The following is a 16,472-nucleotide window of genomic DNA, read 5'->3' as shown; positions in this document are numbered from 1 at the left end:
ATACAATGCCTTGCTTACGCCACTGACGGCGGAGGGCTTCCGGTGGAGAGAGATCTGTAAATCCCCTCCACGGAGTTTTTATCTCTTCCACTCTGGGCAGACTTCATGGAAGAGGTGGAAGTAGCTACACTGTTCCGCACCAAATGTGACCTGCAGATCGTACCCAAACATGCATGGAAAATATTCACACGGTTCATCTGCAGTTGAAACGTTATTGCACATACATGTACCACATTCACGGTGACGACTACAGTCATAACCATTTATTTTTGTCTCCTGGAGGTGGGAAAGTATTTGGAAATAACCGTGTGAGCTGTTGGCACTTGTGTTGTTGCAGAAACGGCGGTGAATATCGGCTACTCGTGCAACATGCTAACAGACGACATGAACGAGGTGTTTGTGGTGTCGGGGCACACGGTCCAGGAGGTTCGCGAGGAGCTGGGGTGAGCACGCGTCGTCTGCCTCTATCATAATGGGCTTCATTCACCCTGCAATGCTCATCCACTTCCACTGTACAGGGACTCCTCTACGTGCGAACTTTCAGAGATACGAACCAACCTGTCCCGATGTCCAGTTGCCTGCTCGGACCGAGAGTCGTAAGTTCGACCGCCGCGCAATAGATGGCGGTGGTGGCATCTCCATCTGCAGAACGTGAAGAACCAGTGGCATCTACAGCTGCAGGAGATTGTACAACTTTCAAAGCCATTCCCCGTGTTTAGTGTACATGCTGTACAACATGTTTGGAATCGACAGGAGTAGTTGAAATTAAGAACAAATTGAGTTACGAACCTCTGGAACCTAACTCGTTTGTAAGTAGAGGAGTCCCTGTATTACGAAAAAGACAGCTACTGGCATTAGGTAGTGCTTCCCTGCAAATATAAATCACCGGTTTCAATCAGCAACTCGGGTTTTTTTTGTCTTCCAGTTTAATTGGTAGTGAAGTGTCATGTCTGTGGACACCAGCTAATGGCCACTGTGGAGATGGAGCGATGGAATCCGCTCGTGTGCAGGTGGATCATTAGGTCGCAGGATCGCGAGCAAAAGCGATGGCTTTGAGGAGACCATCATGCGGTGAAATAGTCAGGGCTGGTGATCTTCATGATGAAGAATGAGCTGGTGGTTAATCTACTACTGAAGGTCCTAAACTAGTGGTCGAAATTTCACATTCCTTTTGGCGAGGTCCACTCATCCAATACCAACCTCTGGAGGGACAAAATGCTGAATCGACCATCAACTGGCACGTGGCAATCCACTTTGTTTTGAGAGGCTCACTTTTTCACTTGCTATTCATTCTACCGACGAGTCTGCATTGCCACGCGCGGTACAACGGGGAATGAAGTCCCAGATCATCCCGGGCTGTGGAGCACCTTTAACATCTTGTTGAAATTCAAACCATCGGGATAACTTTGCCGCTTCGTATTAAATAACGCCCCAGCTTTGTTTCGTCTCATCTATTGATCTCAATCCATGTGTTAGGTTTGGCAGTGAGTAAAGCATTTGCAGCTGGTTGAGTATTTTTATTTTATTTTCCACGAGAGCATTTCGTGAGGTATACAAGGCATGCAGCCGCGGATGCTGTGCCGTGATCACGTGGAAATGTCATTCGCAGTGACGACACATCTTGATGTTTGCGCTGCTCTTGCATAAGAGAGATGTTGTTTATCCGAAAGCCATACTTCTCTGTACCAAGCGCATAGCAGCAGAAGAGACTTGCTCTTTAGCTTTTGATCATTTTAATAATATATATTTTTTCTTATCGTGTTTTTTGGAAAATTTTCCTCTCAGTGGAACAATTTGTGGTGGTTTGGTTGTTTTAACCCTGAGTATTGATGGAAGCTGCATCTCTACCAACATGAATGATGCCCTATGTCACTTAATAATTTGCTCCTGCCAGTGTTAACAGATAACTTTTTCCATGGCTGCCAAAAGTGTTCCTTTGCTGTCTTAATTTAATTTAATTCAGATGGAAAGTTTATTAAAACATCAGCTTCGAGTGCTACATTTGAATGTTGACACTACATTATATAAGACTACATTGTATGGGAATACATTCATCCTAATTATAGTGCACATGCTTTATTTAATAAAACACTGCATTATCCCAACTCTAGCAAGCAATGGGGAATTCATAGCCTTTGGTGACCATGATCCATTGGTGGAAATTCCTCATTCCCTTGACGAGGATGGCTAGTCTCATCAATTATAAAACTAGCATTGGCCTTCCATGAAAGGGGACTCATTGTATTGATCCTGGAGGGGAGGATGAGGGGCATCGTTCAATCAAGGCGAACGCTCGAATCAGAGTGCTGCATTTAATTTAGGACCATCATTTAAATGCCGACCCTGACCTGCAATTTTGTGAAATGCCATTGCTAATGGTACTCTTAATATCGTCTATGTTTTTGTGACGTGTATAATACTTGAAATTACCTCCTCGGTTATCCTCGTTAGCTTCCATACATCTGCGCACTGTTGTCCAACATCTTGAGATAAAATGTCGTTTTTGATAAATCCGTTCAATAATTGTAAAGTTGATACATTCGAATGTCCACGGCCCAATTGGACAACATGCAGGTGGCCGAGCTATTGTACGTTGTTGTTGAGGATGAGACGCGTGCATTGCCCGCGTCTTCCTGCGTTGTCTGCGACAGACGCGCAAAGGCCAAGATGCTTGGACTGAGCAAGGGCTCGGCTGCAAATGGCTTCCTCTATTCGTCGGTGAAGGATCCTTCCAAGGCCTGCCCATCCATCGAGACGACTGTGGAGGGGGAGTACGCCATCATCATCAATGGGCACAGCCTGGTACGGATGGGTGCAGCATGCCGCTGGGTGGTGTTCGTATAGCAGGGAGTTGACCAGAAAGTTTTTATGTCCATGCCGAGGTTGGTGAGCGAGCCATTGGGCAGCTTCAGGATTAGCCTGTTGAATGTCTGAAACGCTGCCGGTGAATGATGTAAGAGGGCAGTGGTGTTACCATGTGGTCCACGGTATTGAGAATGGTGCTAGCAGTCCGCACTGTGGGCTATTCTTAATTTTCCTGTCACAAACGTGTGTCCCATGTGCTCTGTGGACACCACGCATTGGTGAAAAGCATCGATGGTTGGTGAAGAGGTAGGTGCACCCCAGACCTCTCCCGCATTCCGATTTGCCCGTGACACGTGGGCGGGTGTGCGTGGCTTCCACCGCAGGCGCATGCCCTGGAGGCCGACATGGAGATGGAGTTCCTGGAGGTGGCCTGCATGTGCAAGGCGGTGATCTGCTGCCGTGTGACGCCGCTTCAAAAGGCGCAGGTGGTGGAGCTGGTGAAGACGTACCGCAAGGCCGTGACGCTCGCCATCGGGGACGGAGCCAACGATGTCAGCATGATCAAGAGTGAGTGTGCCGCCGGCGAGCCAGCGACCGAGTGTGCGCGGGCGAGCAGGTGGGCGGGTGAGCAAGGCGGTAGGTAGGCGAGCTCGTGGGCTGGCAGAGGAGAATGTATGAGAGGGCCGGGTAGCTCTGTGCACTTAATGGCAAAATATGTTGTGCAACAAGTCAAGAGTTTATTGCCGAAGGCCACATGCCCATATGTGATTCCTCCTGTGTTACAATGCATGCTTGTGAGTAGGGGCATAATGTAACTTTAGTTCAGAATCAGAAAATACCAGATTGGTTTGAATGATGGGAGACTGAATCATAATTGTATCGTGATTGAAAATAAGCTCGGATTACAATTGCCGGAGCGGTGGGTATTATCCGTGTCCCACAGCACTCGGCTGGTTGCCCTGGTTAGTGACCCTCGCTGACCATGCAGCAAGGTCCCGTGGAGCGAACCAGCCGCCGGCGATAACTCACCGTGCTGTGCCCCCCCCCCCCCCCCCCGCGTTGTCATTGCAGCGGCTCACATCGGCGTGGGCATCAGCGGGCAGGAGGGCATGCAGGCCGTCCTGTCCAGCGACTACTCCTTCGCTCAGTTCCGCTTCCTGCAGCGCCTGCTGCTCGTGCACGGCCGCTGGTCCTACCTGCGCATGTGCAAGTTCCTGTGCTACTTCTTCTACAAGAACTTCGCCTTCACGCTCGTTCACTTCTGGTTCGGATTCTTCTGCGGCTTCTCCGCCCAGGTGAGAAAGCATCACGGGTCGCTGGCTTGCCTACACAGGTGCATTTAATAATAACTTATTGATCCAGGAAAGCCACGTAGAATCGAAACTCATTATTTCAGGAGGGTCCTGCATTAGGAATGCATTTTCCTGCATCCCAATTATGCATACAGCTTAGTGCTTCAACTGTGACCATCCATAGCTTCAAGGAAATGGGAAAGCGAATCAAACAAGTGCACCAGGCAGAATAAACCCCGCAGGCCAACTAGCAACACTGTCTCCCCGACAGACCTGCTCTTCACCTGAGGATGGCTGCTTGCGTTGTGGCCGAAACGTCGTGAGAATTATTTTATTATGTTTTATTTTTATTATTTTATTATTTCCCTTCTACGTGACTTTACCGAAAGAACCAAGAAGATGAATCCCTGCAGTCACGAAAGCTTTAAATCGAAACTAAATTGGTACTCATTAATAGCCCAAGTGTGCTGCGTTGCACTGACATTATTTTATCTGCATACCCAAAGTAGTGTTAGGTTGTCAGGAAGAAATTTCACTCTCACCAAAACACATTCCACCCAAAGGAAACATGAAAGTCAGAAGACGCAATTGAATGTTAGTAATTAAATCGCCTGTTAAACTCGAATGATTTGTCTTGCCTACGGTTGACCTAGCGCGTTATAATATAAGCGGTGAGGTTTAAAGCCTTCATCCATGTTTCTTCACGCAATTAATGCACATAACAAGAATTGATTAAATTATAAACATAAGATTGATTCTTATCATAAAAATTCAAACCGTTTCGGACCAATGTATTTAAAAAACTATTTAAAACCAACCATGAACACATGATTGAAACCTGCATTCTTGAGTTACATAAAGCATTCCCAGGTAAGCCGTGATTCCATTGCTTGTAGAGAAACATGCATGTTATTGCATGCGAGTGGAATGCTGTGTTTTTAGGTATGTGTTGGCCTTGAGACTGTTTTGGAATTTTCACAAGGGTGTGCTTTAAGCGCTATACGAACTGGCAAACAAACACATTTGCAAGAAGTGAACACAGCTGGTTTACACTTTCAATCCCTTCCTTCAATCTGCTTTCTCAGCTTGCCCGAACACTACCATAATACTTTTTCTATTTTACAATCGTTATTATAATTCCTCATTTCCGGAAAACTCTTCCCCTTTTAATGTTGATGCGTCTTTCCACATCCTCTCGCCTTCCTTTCATGGTGCTTCTACTATTTTACTCTCCAATTTCCAATCTCGCATCCAAACAATGTTTTTTTCTTTTCCCGCCTTACCTCCATTTTATTGTGTTCAATAATGCTCAACGTCCCCCCCCCCCTATCTTATGTCGTTCTATCTTTTCAGACGGTGTATGACCAGTGGTTCATTACGCTTTTCAACATTGTTTACACATCCTTGCCAGTGTTGGCGATGGGGGTGTTCGATCAGGTAAGCATGTGTCAGATGCACCGTAGCCACAGTGAGGCTAGCTGTACTCCCTCTCATCAAGTTGTGTGTATGTAGAACTTATTTTGCAGTATCAAAGTATAGAAATAGGTTTTACCCTTTATGGCAATAAGACAGGTGTTAAGATGTTAAAACACCAAACTAACTTTTGCAAGGAATCATGTCTGCATTAACCACACATACTTGTGGTGAACAAGCAAACAAAAACATATATGCATTGTAATTGAAACTGATTGGTCTTCACCAGAGAGGAGACAGCCTTCTTGGTTCACACTGAACCTGCTCTTGCCAGCACTGACCGTTTGAGTGCGATATTGTTCCATGCACATAACTCAAGGAAGGTTTGGCAAATCACAAGCCTTTAACTCTATTGAATTTTTTTAAACTCTTGACAGATGTTTCATGGGAAAAAAATATGTAGAGTGAAAATAAAATTGAATACCAATACTTTATTATTGCAACAACAGAGGTGCTGTAGTCAAGACAAAAAAATGTAAGCAGTAGTATTCCTGTAGGGATAATGAAAGAAGCCAACATGCTGGAGGAACTGTAACACTTAATCAAAACAGCACGGAATTAGGAACAGCTTCAACAGCACTGCAGGCCATTATTATGTTGAGTTTGCGTCGGTGTTTTTTTCTTCTTCCTCCACACCGCCATAATATCCCAAATGTGCTTTAGACATTTTAGCGCAGCGCAATGAGTAATTCATGTTAGAGTCTGATTGTTATAAAAGAGCACGTTGAAATGATCTCCTCAATGCATTCATGGTTCTATCCTACACAAAACTGTAGACTCTACTTATATTCGTTGCACTGGTGATTGGTTGCCTCTTTACCTAAATTCTGAACCTGTCTATGTAGCTAGGCTGGACTATTCATTCAAAATCAAATTTGTACAGTAAGAGCTATTTTTTTGTTAAGAATCCACTCTTCACCAGATTTGAGATTACCAACTGGCCATATACGAGAGCCTACCATGGATTTGAACCAAAGATGTAACGGTTGCGACCCAGAACAAAGCTCCCACGATGAAATCCCATTCTTTCGCTCGCAGGACATCAACGACCAGTGGAGCATCGACTGCCCAAAGCTCTACGAGCCGGGGCAGCTCAACCTGCTGTTCAACAAGCGCGAATTTTTCATCTGCATCGGGCAGGGCATCTACACGTCAGTCGTGCTCTTCTTTGTGCCGTACGCTGCCTTTGTGGAGGCGGTGCGCGATGACGGAACCGGACTGTCCGACCACCAGTCCCTGGCTGTGGCCGTCTCCACGTCGCTCATCATCGTCGTCAGCCTGCAGGTGACCGACGACTCCACAGCTGTTCTTCTTTTCCCCTGCCCCCTTCCTTTGTGGGTAACTGCGAGGGCCTTGGGAACACAGTTCATCTGGAGAGTTTCGATTTAAAGCTTTCGTGACTGCAGGGATTCATCTTCTTGGTTCTTTCGGTAAAGTCACGTAGAAGGAAAATAATAAAATAATAAAAATAAAACATAGAATAATTCTCACGACGTTTCGGCCACAACGCAAGCAGCCGTCTTCAGGTGGAGAACAGGTCTGAAGACGGCTGCTTGCGTTGTGGCCGAAACGTCGCGAGAATTATTTTATTATGTTTTATTTTTATTATTTTATTATTTTCCTTCTACGTGACTTTACCAAAAGAACTAAGGACATCTGGAGAGTGTTTGCAAGTCCACTGTCTGGTTTGAAACAATTTTTTTGGCATCTTGTTGACATTTGCTTTGGTGCCACAAACGTGTGCCAAGTATCAATAAAGGTATTTAAATCTCATCACATGCCTGTCAGATTATATAATGGATTCTGAACTTTTGCGGGTGGGAAAAGTGCGTTTTATTGTCCAGAAAAAATAATAATAAATGAGGGGTGTCCTGGAAAATAACTTGATAACCTACACATTCTGATATTCCATAAAAGGAGGCTTTTGTTGAGAATAGGCAGATTAAGTGAATTAAAATAGTAATTGCACAAGCATCTGTTGAGAGATACAATAAAAATGGTCCAAAGTGGATTGTAAAAGTCACAAGTAAGCTGCCAAGGGTTATCTTAACTAAATATGAGTTGGCAAGTTATTTCAGGACACCCCTTTATATTCACTGTTCAGGAAAGTGATTATCCATCCTGGGGGAAAGGGTTTGACTCTTAGCCATGCACTGTGTATGCATTTTCATTCCAGATGGGTCTGGACACAGCCTACTGGACGGCCATCAACCACTTTTTCATCTGGGGCAGCGTGGCTGTCTACTTTGCGATCATGTTCGCCATGTACAGCGCCGGCCTCTACAGCATCTTCCCGTCCCAGTTTCGCTTCATAGGTGCGGTGATGATGCAGACGCCATCCTAATTATAATGGTGGTGGTGGCGGCGGCGGCATCAGGGACACTGAGGACCATTATTTATTGGGAATATTTGTTGTTTTTGGTGCATCAAGATTGAGTATATTGTCTTTATCTTTTTATTAAGGTGGGTGAGTGCTGACCTTTAACTTGATATTCACTTTACAGTGGGGTGGCACTAGGAATGGTGCGTAAGTGACCTATTGCAGGCTGAGGAAATCTAGTTCAAGCGTCTGATCTCTGAAAACAAGTATTCGTCAATGTATAGATCAAGCAGTGCAAACACCATTTCTGTTTAAACTTAACACTTTTGCCAGCACAGCTAAAATAATTGGCAGTTTAAATTTGGAGTGATTCTTTCACATGGTATTTAAAAGACAACGGACATTTTTTAAAACTATGTTGGATTTGGAGAAGCCATTCAATGGCATCTAGGGTTGTCAGATAGATTTAATTTGTAACTCCTGCAAAAGGATATGCGATGATCGACAAAGTGATCGATGGATTGCACATCACCGCCATTACAATTGGACGACTCGGTAAATCGCCACTAATGGAGGAGGTAGCTGCATTTCCCATGTTTAGTTTTAACAAGTGTTAAGTTAAGTTTAGTGGCTCTGAGATAAGGAGCAGCCAAGTAGTTAACTTGGGGTCCCAAAGACACAAGCATCTACATGACCTGAAATTCAAAGTGTGGTACATTCATACAAATGAACTTGCATTAACCTCCATTGCACCAGCACTTAAAAGTCACTTAGAGGCTGTACCCGCAAACTCCAGGATGTAATTATTGTAATATTTTCTTGCCAATGCAAGTTCTGGTAGGCGTCCCATGCGCAAGAAAGCTAGAAGCAATGACTGATGTGTTGAATATGCGTTGTCACTGCAGGCACAGCACGGAACACGCTAAACCAGCCATCTGTGTGGCTGGTGATTGCGCTGACCACCATTGTATGCATCATGCCTATCGCCGCATTCCGCTTCTTGAAGACCGACTTGCGGCCCACGCTCAGCGACAAGGTGACGAGTCCATCTCACGCGCACACACGGGATGCAGAGCTCTAAGTTTAGATTGGTTTGGGATACTGGAACCTTGCTATACAGAAGGGATGCATTCCTGGGAAATTCTACTTCAAGCAAACTCTAATTACCCATAAACATAATGCTAAAATGTTTTAGCTTATATTTATAGAAAATAAATGTGACTAAATGGCATTAACATATATGTATTTTTGTAAACGTAATGTACTTTTTAACATCACAGATGTACATTTTCACCATGTACATTCCTAGTTAAAAAATTGTGCCAACATTTATTGAGCATTTTTTTTTTAAATAACGCATATGCGAAACATTTAACTTATAAGAAAATGTGTTCCCTAATTAACCGTATCTGAAGGCACTAAAAACAAGACATGTCAATAAGTCTCAACAAATCAAATGACAAAAGGCTTACTTTCTTTAACGAATGCACCTGCAATTCCATTCTCTTACCGACACAGGAGCGCTACATGCAGCGACAGCGACGCAAGCAGAAGCCGCAGACGCTGAGGCTGCACCGCGTGCACCGCACAGGCTCGCGCCGCTCGGGCTATGCGTTTGCGCACCAGGAGGGCTTCGGCGAGCTCATCACGTCCGGCAAAAACATGCGCGGCTTCCACTCTGCTACGGCGCTGCTCACACGGGCCGCACACGGCAGCGCGAGCTGGTTCGAGTCGCTGGGCAAGCGGCGAGCAGGCGACCCGACCTCGCAGCAGCAGCCTAAGGTGGGCGGCGATACGCCAGCCAACGATGCCAGCGAGCAGCAAGAAGAACAGGATATCGAGCAGGAGCTGGGAGAAGAGGCAGCTGCACCAGCGGTGGAAGCTTCATTACTGTTGTGCGCATCACCGGAGCTCGTGTCGACACCGGAGTCGGTGTCGACACCGGAGCCGGGGTTGACGCCGGAGCCGGGGTCGACGCCGGAGATGGCGGTAACACTGGAGGAGCTGGCATCAACAACAGAGCTGGCATCGACACCAGAAAGAACTGCCACTTTCAACGACACCGAGATCCAGTGATTGCTTTCAACAACACAATGACTGAACGAGGCCTTTTGCACACTGTGAGAACCGTTGTGACACACTTGTGCTCACGCAAATGGGTGAAGTGAAGCACCATTCAGCAAATCCCTGCCAGGCCGCAGTTTTCTGCTGGCGAGGCAAAGCAACGAGTTCAGCAGGAACAGGGGAATAAGGGGGCACCCGTTGATTCCCAAATTGTTGCAGATGACTGGGACACTTATTTTGCACTGTCTGCTACCAGTTCAGAATTTCTCATATTGCCTTCTTAAATTTGGTTTAAAGTTTTCACAATGCAGAGCTTCTAGTTCACATTTTTACATATTGGCATTAGTTGAAAAATAATGGTAAGGTAGTTTTACTCCGATTGGTGTATACGAAAACATCTGCCGACCAGCTTTAAACACTGCAGAAAGACGTATTTGTAGAATTTATTTCTCACCGACATGAGCCGTCTATTCAATGTTGTGCCTTTTTGTTCATTTTTACAACTACATGGAGATGCTTCTGTTGGGGAAAGCATTTTGTAGTGGAAGTGCGGTGTTAGCTGTGTGTATTTTCTAAACACATGTACGTGCATTTGTAAAAAAGTGTACCTTGAACACCAGAACGTCAGTTGCCTTTGTAGCATATTTCTGTAGCTGACAGTGTACATTACGGTTTTAGTTAAAATTGTTTGCAAAGCTAATTACATGTTACAAATGTACATTTCTTTTGTAAAAAACATAAAAAATTTAGCAAAATAACTATATTAATAAAACCCAAATGTTTGTTTCATATTTCAAAACTGCAGTGCTTCAGATTTGAGCAAGGGTGTTTAAAGCTGTTTATTTTTATACCACATTCTGTTTATTAAAGTTTAAATATGAAGGTGTGGATTTTATAGACCCTAGTTGTGCATTGTTTTTCTTTTTGGCAACGACTATCATTTTTCTGAAAATAAAACAATGCAGAATAGTATATAATGGGCCAAGTATACCCTTCAGAATTGGTAACGAGTTGAGGCAAGTAATTTCTATTGACCAAAACACTGATTCGTTCCTCCTTAACATGTTTTTACTTTGTTGAGTTTGTTTTTGTCATTTGTTACGAAATGTCAATGTAGCAACTGGGACTGTTGCTTTCAGTTAAGCTGTCACCTGCCTTTGCTGTTTATACATTGTAATGATTACTGTTGACCGTTTGCTCCTTGTGCAGCAAATGGAAGCACAGTACATATTGAAGGCAAACAAGCATGTTTTAATGCCAAAGAGCTAAAAGTAATATCAGATTGTAAATACAACATTCCATAATAATTTATTGCACATTTATACATTTAAAGGATTGGTATCTTTTGAGTAATAAATAATGAGGTATAATTATCATGTTTTTTTGCTTTTTTTTTGCCAACTTGTCAAATATTTCTAAGACATCCATTTGACCACAACCACCAGGAAATCCGACATCTGTCCATAATCACCTCGTTTTGTTTCCACCAGAGCGACAAAAACCTAAATTGCCACGAAACCTACCACACGTCAGTTGCCCAAGACTATAGTGTTTGGACTAGATTACTATGAAATACCTACGAATGAAAACATTTACAACGAAGGCTGCAAAGTAGATTAACTTTTGTAGACTATACGAAAAGGCATTTGATTGGTTGGAAACTGATGCTCTCACACACCAAGGCCTTATTAAAAATAAGATCACGCTAAAATAAAGGATGTCATTCTAATGTGGGCAGTGTTCATTTTGTTTTAAGTCCTGATTTAACACCTTGCAACAAAGGTTGAATGTGTTTCCAAATTTGGTTGAACGTGTTAGTACTCTCCATCTGCATGCCTGTTAGGGCGACATCTCGTTTTGTGACTCAGAAGATAACGTTATAATAACACAGCCTTTTGTTAATGTACCGTTGAATGAAACCATCCCTATGCTGTCCCATGTTGGTTGTGGGGTTATTTGACCATACTTCACCCCATGATGGGGTAGTGTGTATTGGTGGTGTAATGGTTTGTGCACTGCTACAAATGATCAAGGGTTAAATACCTGACCACAGCTAAGATCGGTGGGGGGTTATTTCCATTGGTTCCGAAGTCTATTAAATTATGTACCTCCCAGGACAAAGGCATGTTGGATAGTAATATAAATGCATGACGTTTCTTCTTTGTTCAGACTAAACCACCACTCTCAGTATAATCAACCCCTCATTTAATGAACTCAGGATATTTGGAAATGTTTGCATTTGTAGTGAGTCCAACTGAGTCGCAGACGTTATCTTGGGAGCAACACTTTATTCCGCATTGACACGTAACACAACACGATCTACACCCGGGAAGCACGGTTCGCTATCCTGGTCCGGACCACCAAGCTGGTTCCCAGACCGCGTGGCTAGAGGCTTCTTCTCACCGACGTGGATCTTCCTAACACCAGCACAGGAAGAACCCCGTGCTCCTCACGGAGCCCTCCTTATATGCCCCCGGCTGGGGCTGGCTCCACCCTTCACCCCGCCCACCTTCCAGGCCTCTCGAGCTCCTTCTCAAAGGTTCCCAAGAGCTTTGGACCACGTGACCGCCCCACGCCCCCGGTGCCCCCCCCCCCCTCCAATATCGTCCGGTCACGTGACAGCAGGTCAACCAGCGTATCATGCCCCAAGGAAACCCTGGCTGACTGACGCTCCCTCACCGGGAGCCCACACTACTCGCGGAGACTCCGCGCTAACCAGCGCTCACCCAAGCCCCGCTCGGGCTGGTGGTACTACACCCCGTAACCCGGGCTGCCCGTAATGACAACACATTAACGGCCGTGGCTTCGCAAGCCCCGGCACCATAGTGACAAGCACAGTCACTACACATTTAACATGCAGGGGGGCACACTGGACCAAGATAATTGTCCCTCCTGCTTTAACAACAAAAGATGGTGCCCATTCAACTACAGCCCCATCCATTAGGAATTCCCCAGCTCCACCTGTTGGCATTTATTTACTAATATCCGTGGTAGAACTATGGTTCCCAATAAACGATCCTGGTTATGGTATTCCTGGTATTGCAATTACCAGAGTTCCATTGAACACACCCTCATGTGGAATCTGGTTAGAACAATTGATGCTGCCACCACACGTGAATTAAAAAATTGGAAGGATCTGTGCAGTTTGCTGTGAGCTTACCAGTTGTCCTGAGATCCCAAATCCTGCATCTCTTCCTTAGAAAAACAAATATGTTGTGTATACCTATGCCCAGAAGCAGTCCCACCGTTTTGTGTGGGCATCTGGCACTTCGACTCCCACGATCGATCCCAATTTGGTCAGTGATCGATACGCGATCATAGGTTGCATGCACACAACCCAGGTGTAAGATGGACCTGAGCAGTGGATCATACTGGTAGAAACCTGGTTACACCAGCCCACAGGGGATTATTGTCTGTCGTACGAGGGGCGGGGAGGGGCTGGGTGGGGGGTGGGAGGGGTCGGGCTGGGTGGGGAGGGGCTGGGTAGAGGGGAGGGTGCTGAGGGGCTGGGTGGGGAGGGTTGGGCTGGGAGGGGCTGGGTGGGGGGTGGGAGAGGTGGGGCTGGTCACCCCATGGTGCCCTTATACAACTCAACGTTTAACCTACTCACGCCGGCTTGTGCCCGCCCTCACAGTCGGGCATCTGTTTTGCGTCAAGGTGCATGAACTTCAACTCGGGCAGCCATCATTTTGTTCGTGGGCTGCCACTCGTAGACTCGCGAGCAGATGTGCCTGGATTTTCCCTACAACTCTCCAGCTTCACCCTGATCCCATTTTAAGGAGTGTGGGGGCTGGAGGACGACGTAGCCCTGGTGCAGGCATTTCAAAACACTTAATGACCGTAATGTCTTTTAATGCATTTCTCACTTCACACATTCTTGCCAAAAAGTATGCAAAAAGTTATGATTATAACCTTTGTTATGAGGGGCAAACAAAAGGCTGTCAGATGTAGTTTATTTTCATCAGATGTACAGTCGTAGTGATGAAAGCATATATACAAAATGTATTCTTTCCAAATAATAAGCATATTCAAGTGAATGAAAAATACATTAATGAAACATTCTCCAATGCATTTCTCTATGTAAATACCTACTTTGGAATGGGTCAAATGCAGTGGCAACCTCAAACATGAAATGATACGTAACATGTTGCAGGCAGACCTAGCCGGGCACACTGAAGGTGCTTTCCTGGAGAAGTGAGCGCCAATCGAATCAGCGCAAAATTGGGTCATTATACCACAGGCTTTACAGTCGTACCTCGGTATACGACCGCTTTGGAATACGTCGAATTTGGTATACGTCGTGTTTTGACGCCGAAAAAACGTCTTGGAATACGTCTTGCTTGGGATACGACGCGCTTGCTAGAACTTGTATGGGTCGGGATGAGTCTCGCGTACACAATACTGTTACGGCTCTAACAAGCCGTAACACTATTGTGTGGAATGACCAGACAATGTCACACTTCAGGAACATTCTTAGAAGGCAAAAACAAACTTCAATGGACAGGTTTTTTAGTAAAACTCAAACCTGGTGAGCCTCAACCAGGTCCAAGTCAAGAAAAAAGACAGAAAAGAGAAAGAGCAAAAAAAAAACTGAATTTCAGCTTCCTGGAGTTTTAATGGGAGGGGGGCTCTACTTCCAAAAAATAACATCTCCTCCTCCTCCCCTTCCTCACCACCATCCTCATAGGCTATCAACTCCTCTCATTGGCTGAGCGATTCATGGGGGCAGGTACATTTTCTCAGCCAGCGCTGGTGCATGTTCTCACTCGTAAACACTTTGTCCTGTAGATGATTTTTACAAAAACAATTCTTACAAACACTCTTTAGTAAAAAAAAATGTCTTCAAGACAAACAGGGATATACCAAATCAGCATTCTACGGGATCACGCCAAGCAAAGTCTGCCTGCATAGTTGTAATGACAACATAATTCTTACTAATGTATTTGAAATGTTTTGAGACAATTGATTGAATTGCCAGTTGCGAGGTTATTTTATTCAGTAGTCAGCCTGTGTTGGAGAAAGGTACTTCATATTGCAGATTTGGTGATGAGTGGGACAGATTGGGACATATAAAATGTTTGAGTTACATTGTTGAGGAGCTCAAAAATGAGCATAATGTGGTTCATTCCAGAAAGCAGGTGGTCCATGACAAAAGTCCATTTTAAAAATTCAAGGACAAGTTGTTTAAGTCGGCTCATTTTGGACGGTAGGCAAGTCATGATGGATGGTAGACAGTCCATGTTGGGTAGGTGGTCGATGGTTGGAGGATCACCGTCCTAATGGAAAGGAGTCCAACCGAGGTACATTTGACAGAGCAGCTTCTCATTGGTGGCCTCCTGGATGAGGTAATGCACGTGGCCCTCGATGGATAGCGGCAAGCCACGCACTTTGTTGTTGGGGTTCTTGATCACGCCGTGCAAGCGCTGCTCGATGTCCTGCACAATCTGTTTGGCCTACAGAGTCACGGCCCCACAGACAACAGATGTGTGTATTGTATGAGGAAATATACTGAATGTTTACTTCATTGTAATGTGTTTTCGTCAGGGTTATAGATTTTGCAGCTATTTGGTTAATATGTTAAACCATTTTGCAATCACTTCGAGGTGTAATATTACATTAAGTGCCATGAAAATATTAAGATACAAATCATAACTCCACACACATTCTACCTCTCAACCAATTGGTGCATAGTTGTTTGGGGCATATAAAAGTGAATAATTACATACTTATTCTTGATTTGAAGCTTTCGTAACTGCAGGAATTCACTCTTTGGTTCTTTCGGTAAAGTCACGTAGATATAAAAAATAACTAATAAATCACGATCTTGCATTTACTTGCAAATTCCATCCCTAGCCCCGCTCACTTGCCCTGTGTTGTGCCCTCCACAGGCGTATGTGGCCTCTGGTTGCGGTGGCTCTCGCTACATTTCCTCCTGCCTCAGCAGTCCGCCTGCTGTGTTGTTTCACCTGAAGACGATGGCTTGTGTTGCTATCGAAACGTCGAGATTAGTTATTTTTTTTATCTACGTGACTTTACCGAAAGAACCAAAGAGTACATACTTATTGTTGCGTTCAAGGGTCAGTGCATGTCTTACTAAGAGTACTTGCCCAACATTCTATTCAGACTAACAGGAGGTGCTTTTTATATTTCTATAATTGAATGTATAAGTCATATTACGATTCATCAATTCATTGCATCTTAGAAAAACATTTTCATGCAAATGATTTTCAAACATTACATTGAGGCTAGTAAAACAATAAGACAGTTCACAGACAGAACAACATGAGGCAGAAAATAAAATGAGTCATTACAAATGAAACAAATGTATTCTCGAATCAAATTGGGGGGGGGGGGGGGGGTCAAATAGTTACATGGCTAATATGTTTGTGCAAACGCCTAACAATGGAAAACACCCAGCTTGCAATCCTGGCAAGCTCTTTAATGTCACATTAAGAAAAATAAACTCTCAGAAAACATACGGAATACATGTGCCAAGTCAGAAAAGGGATCAGCCTGTC

General features: G+C 44.6%; 2 protein-coding genes across 9 annotated transcripts in view; one reads left to right on the top strand and one right to left on the bottom strand.

Moving 5' to 3' along the window:
* LOC144722078 (phospholipid-transporting ATPase ID-like) overlaps positions 1-11,327 on the top strand; it is a 95,742-nt gene extending 84,415 nt beyond the window's left edge. For both annotated transcript variants that reach the window (XM_078600199.1, XM_078600200.1), the window contains 9 exons: positions 338-443; positions 2,652-2,802; positions 3,189-3,372; positions 3,877-4,100; positions 5,451-5,534; positions 6,609-6,854; positions 7,747-7,885; positions 8,796-8,926; positions 9,409-11,327. In XM_078600199.1, coding sequence (XP_078456325.1) covers positions 338-443; positions 2,652-2,802; positions 3,189-3,372; positions 3,877-4,100; positions 5,451-5,534; positions 6,609-6,854; positions 7,747-7,885; positions 8,796-8,926; positions 9,409-9,966 — 1,823 coding nt within the window. In that variant the 3' untranslated portion in view covers positions 9,967-11,327. The remainder of the gene's footprint in view (positions 1-337; positions 444-2,651; positions 2,803-3,188; positions 3,373-3,876; positions 4,101-5,450; positions 5,535-6,608; positions 6,855-7,746; positions 7,886-8,795; positions 8,927-9,408) is intronic.
* A 2,563-nt stretch (positions 11,328-13,890) lies between these two features.
* ATR (ATR checkpoint kinase) overlaps positions 13,891-16,472 on the bottom strand; it is a 65,103-nt gene continuing 62,521 nt past the window's right edge. For all 7 annotated transcript variants that reach the window (XM_078600196.1, XM_078600194.1, XM_078600193.1 and 4 more), the window contains one exon: positions 13,891-15,407. In XM_078600196.1, coding sequence (XP_078456322.1) covers positions 15,231-15,407 — 177 coding nt within the window. In that variant the 3' untranslated portion in view covers positions 13,891-15,230. The remainder of the gene's footprint in view (positions 15,408-16,472) is intronic.

Source organism: Lampetra planeri, chromosome 13 (assembly GCF_965212315.1).
Source record: "Lampetra planeri chromosome 13, kcLamPlan1.2.h2, whole genome shotgun sequence".
Taxonomy (NCBI): Eukaryota; Metazoa; Chordata; class Hyperoartia; order Petromyzontiformes; family Petromyzontidae; genus Lampetra; species Lampetra planeri.
Note: the sequence above shows the minus strand (reverse complement) of the source record. Positions and strands in the feature narration are given on the sequence as shown.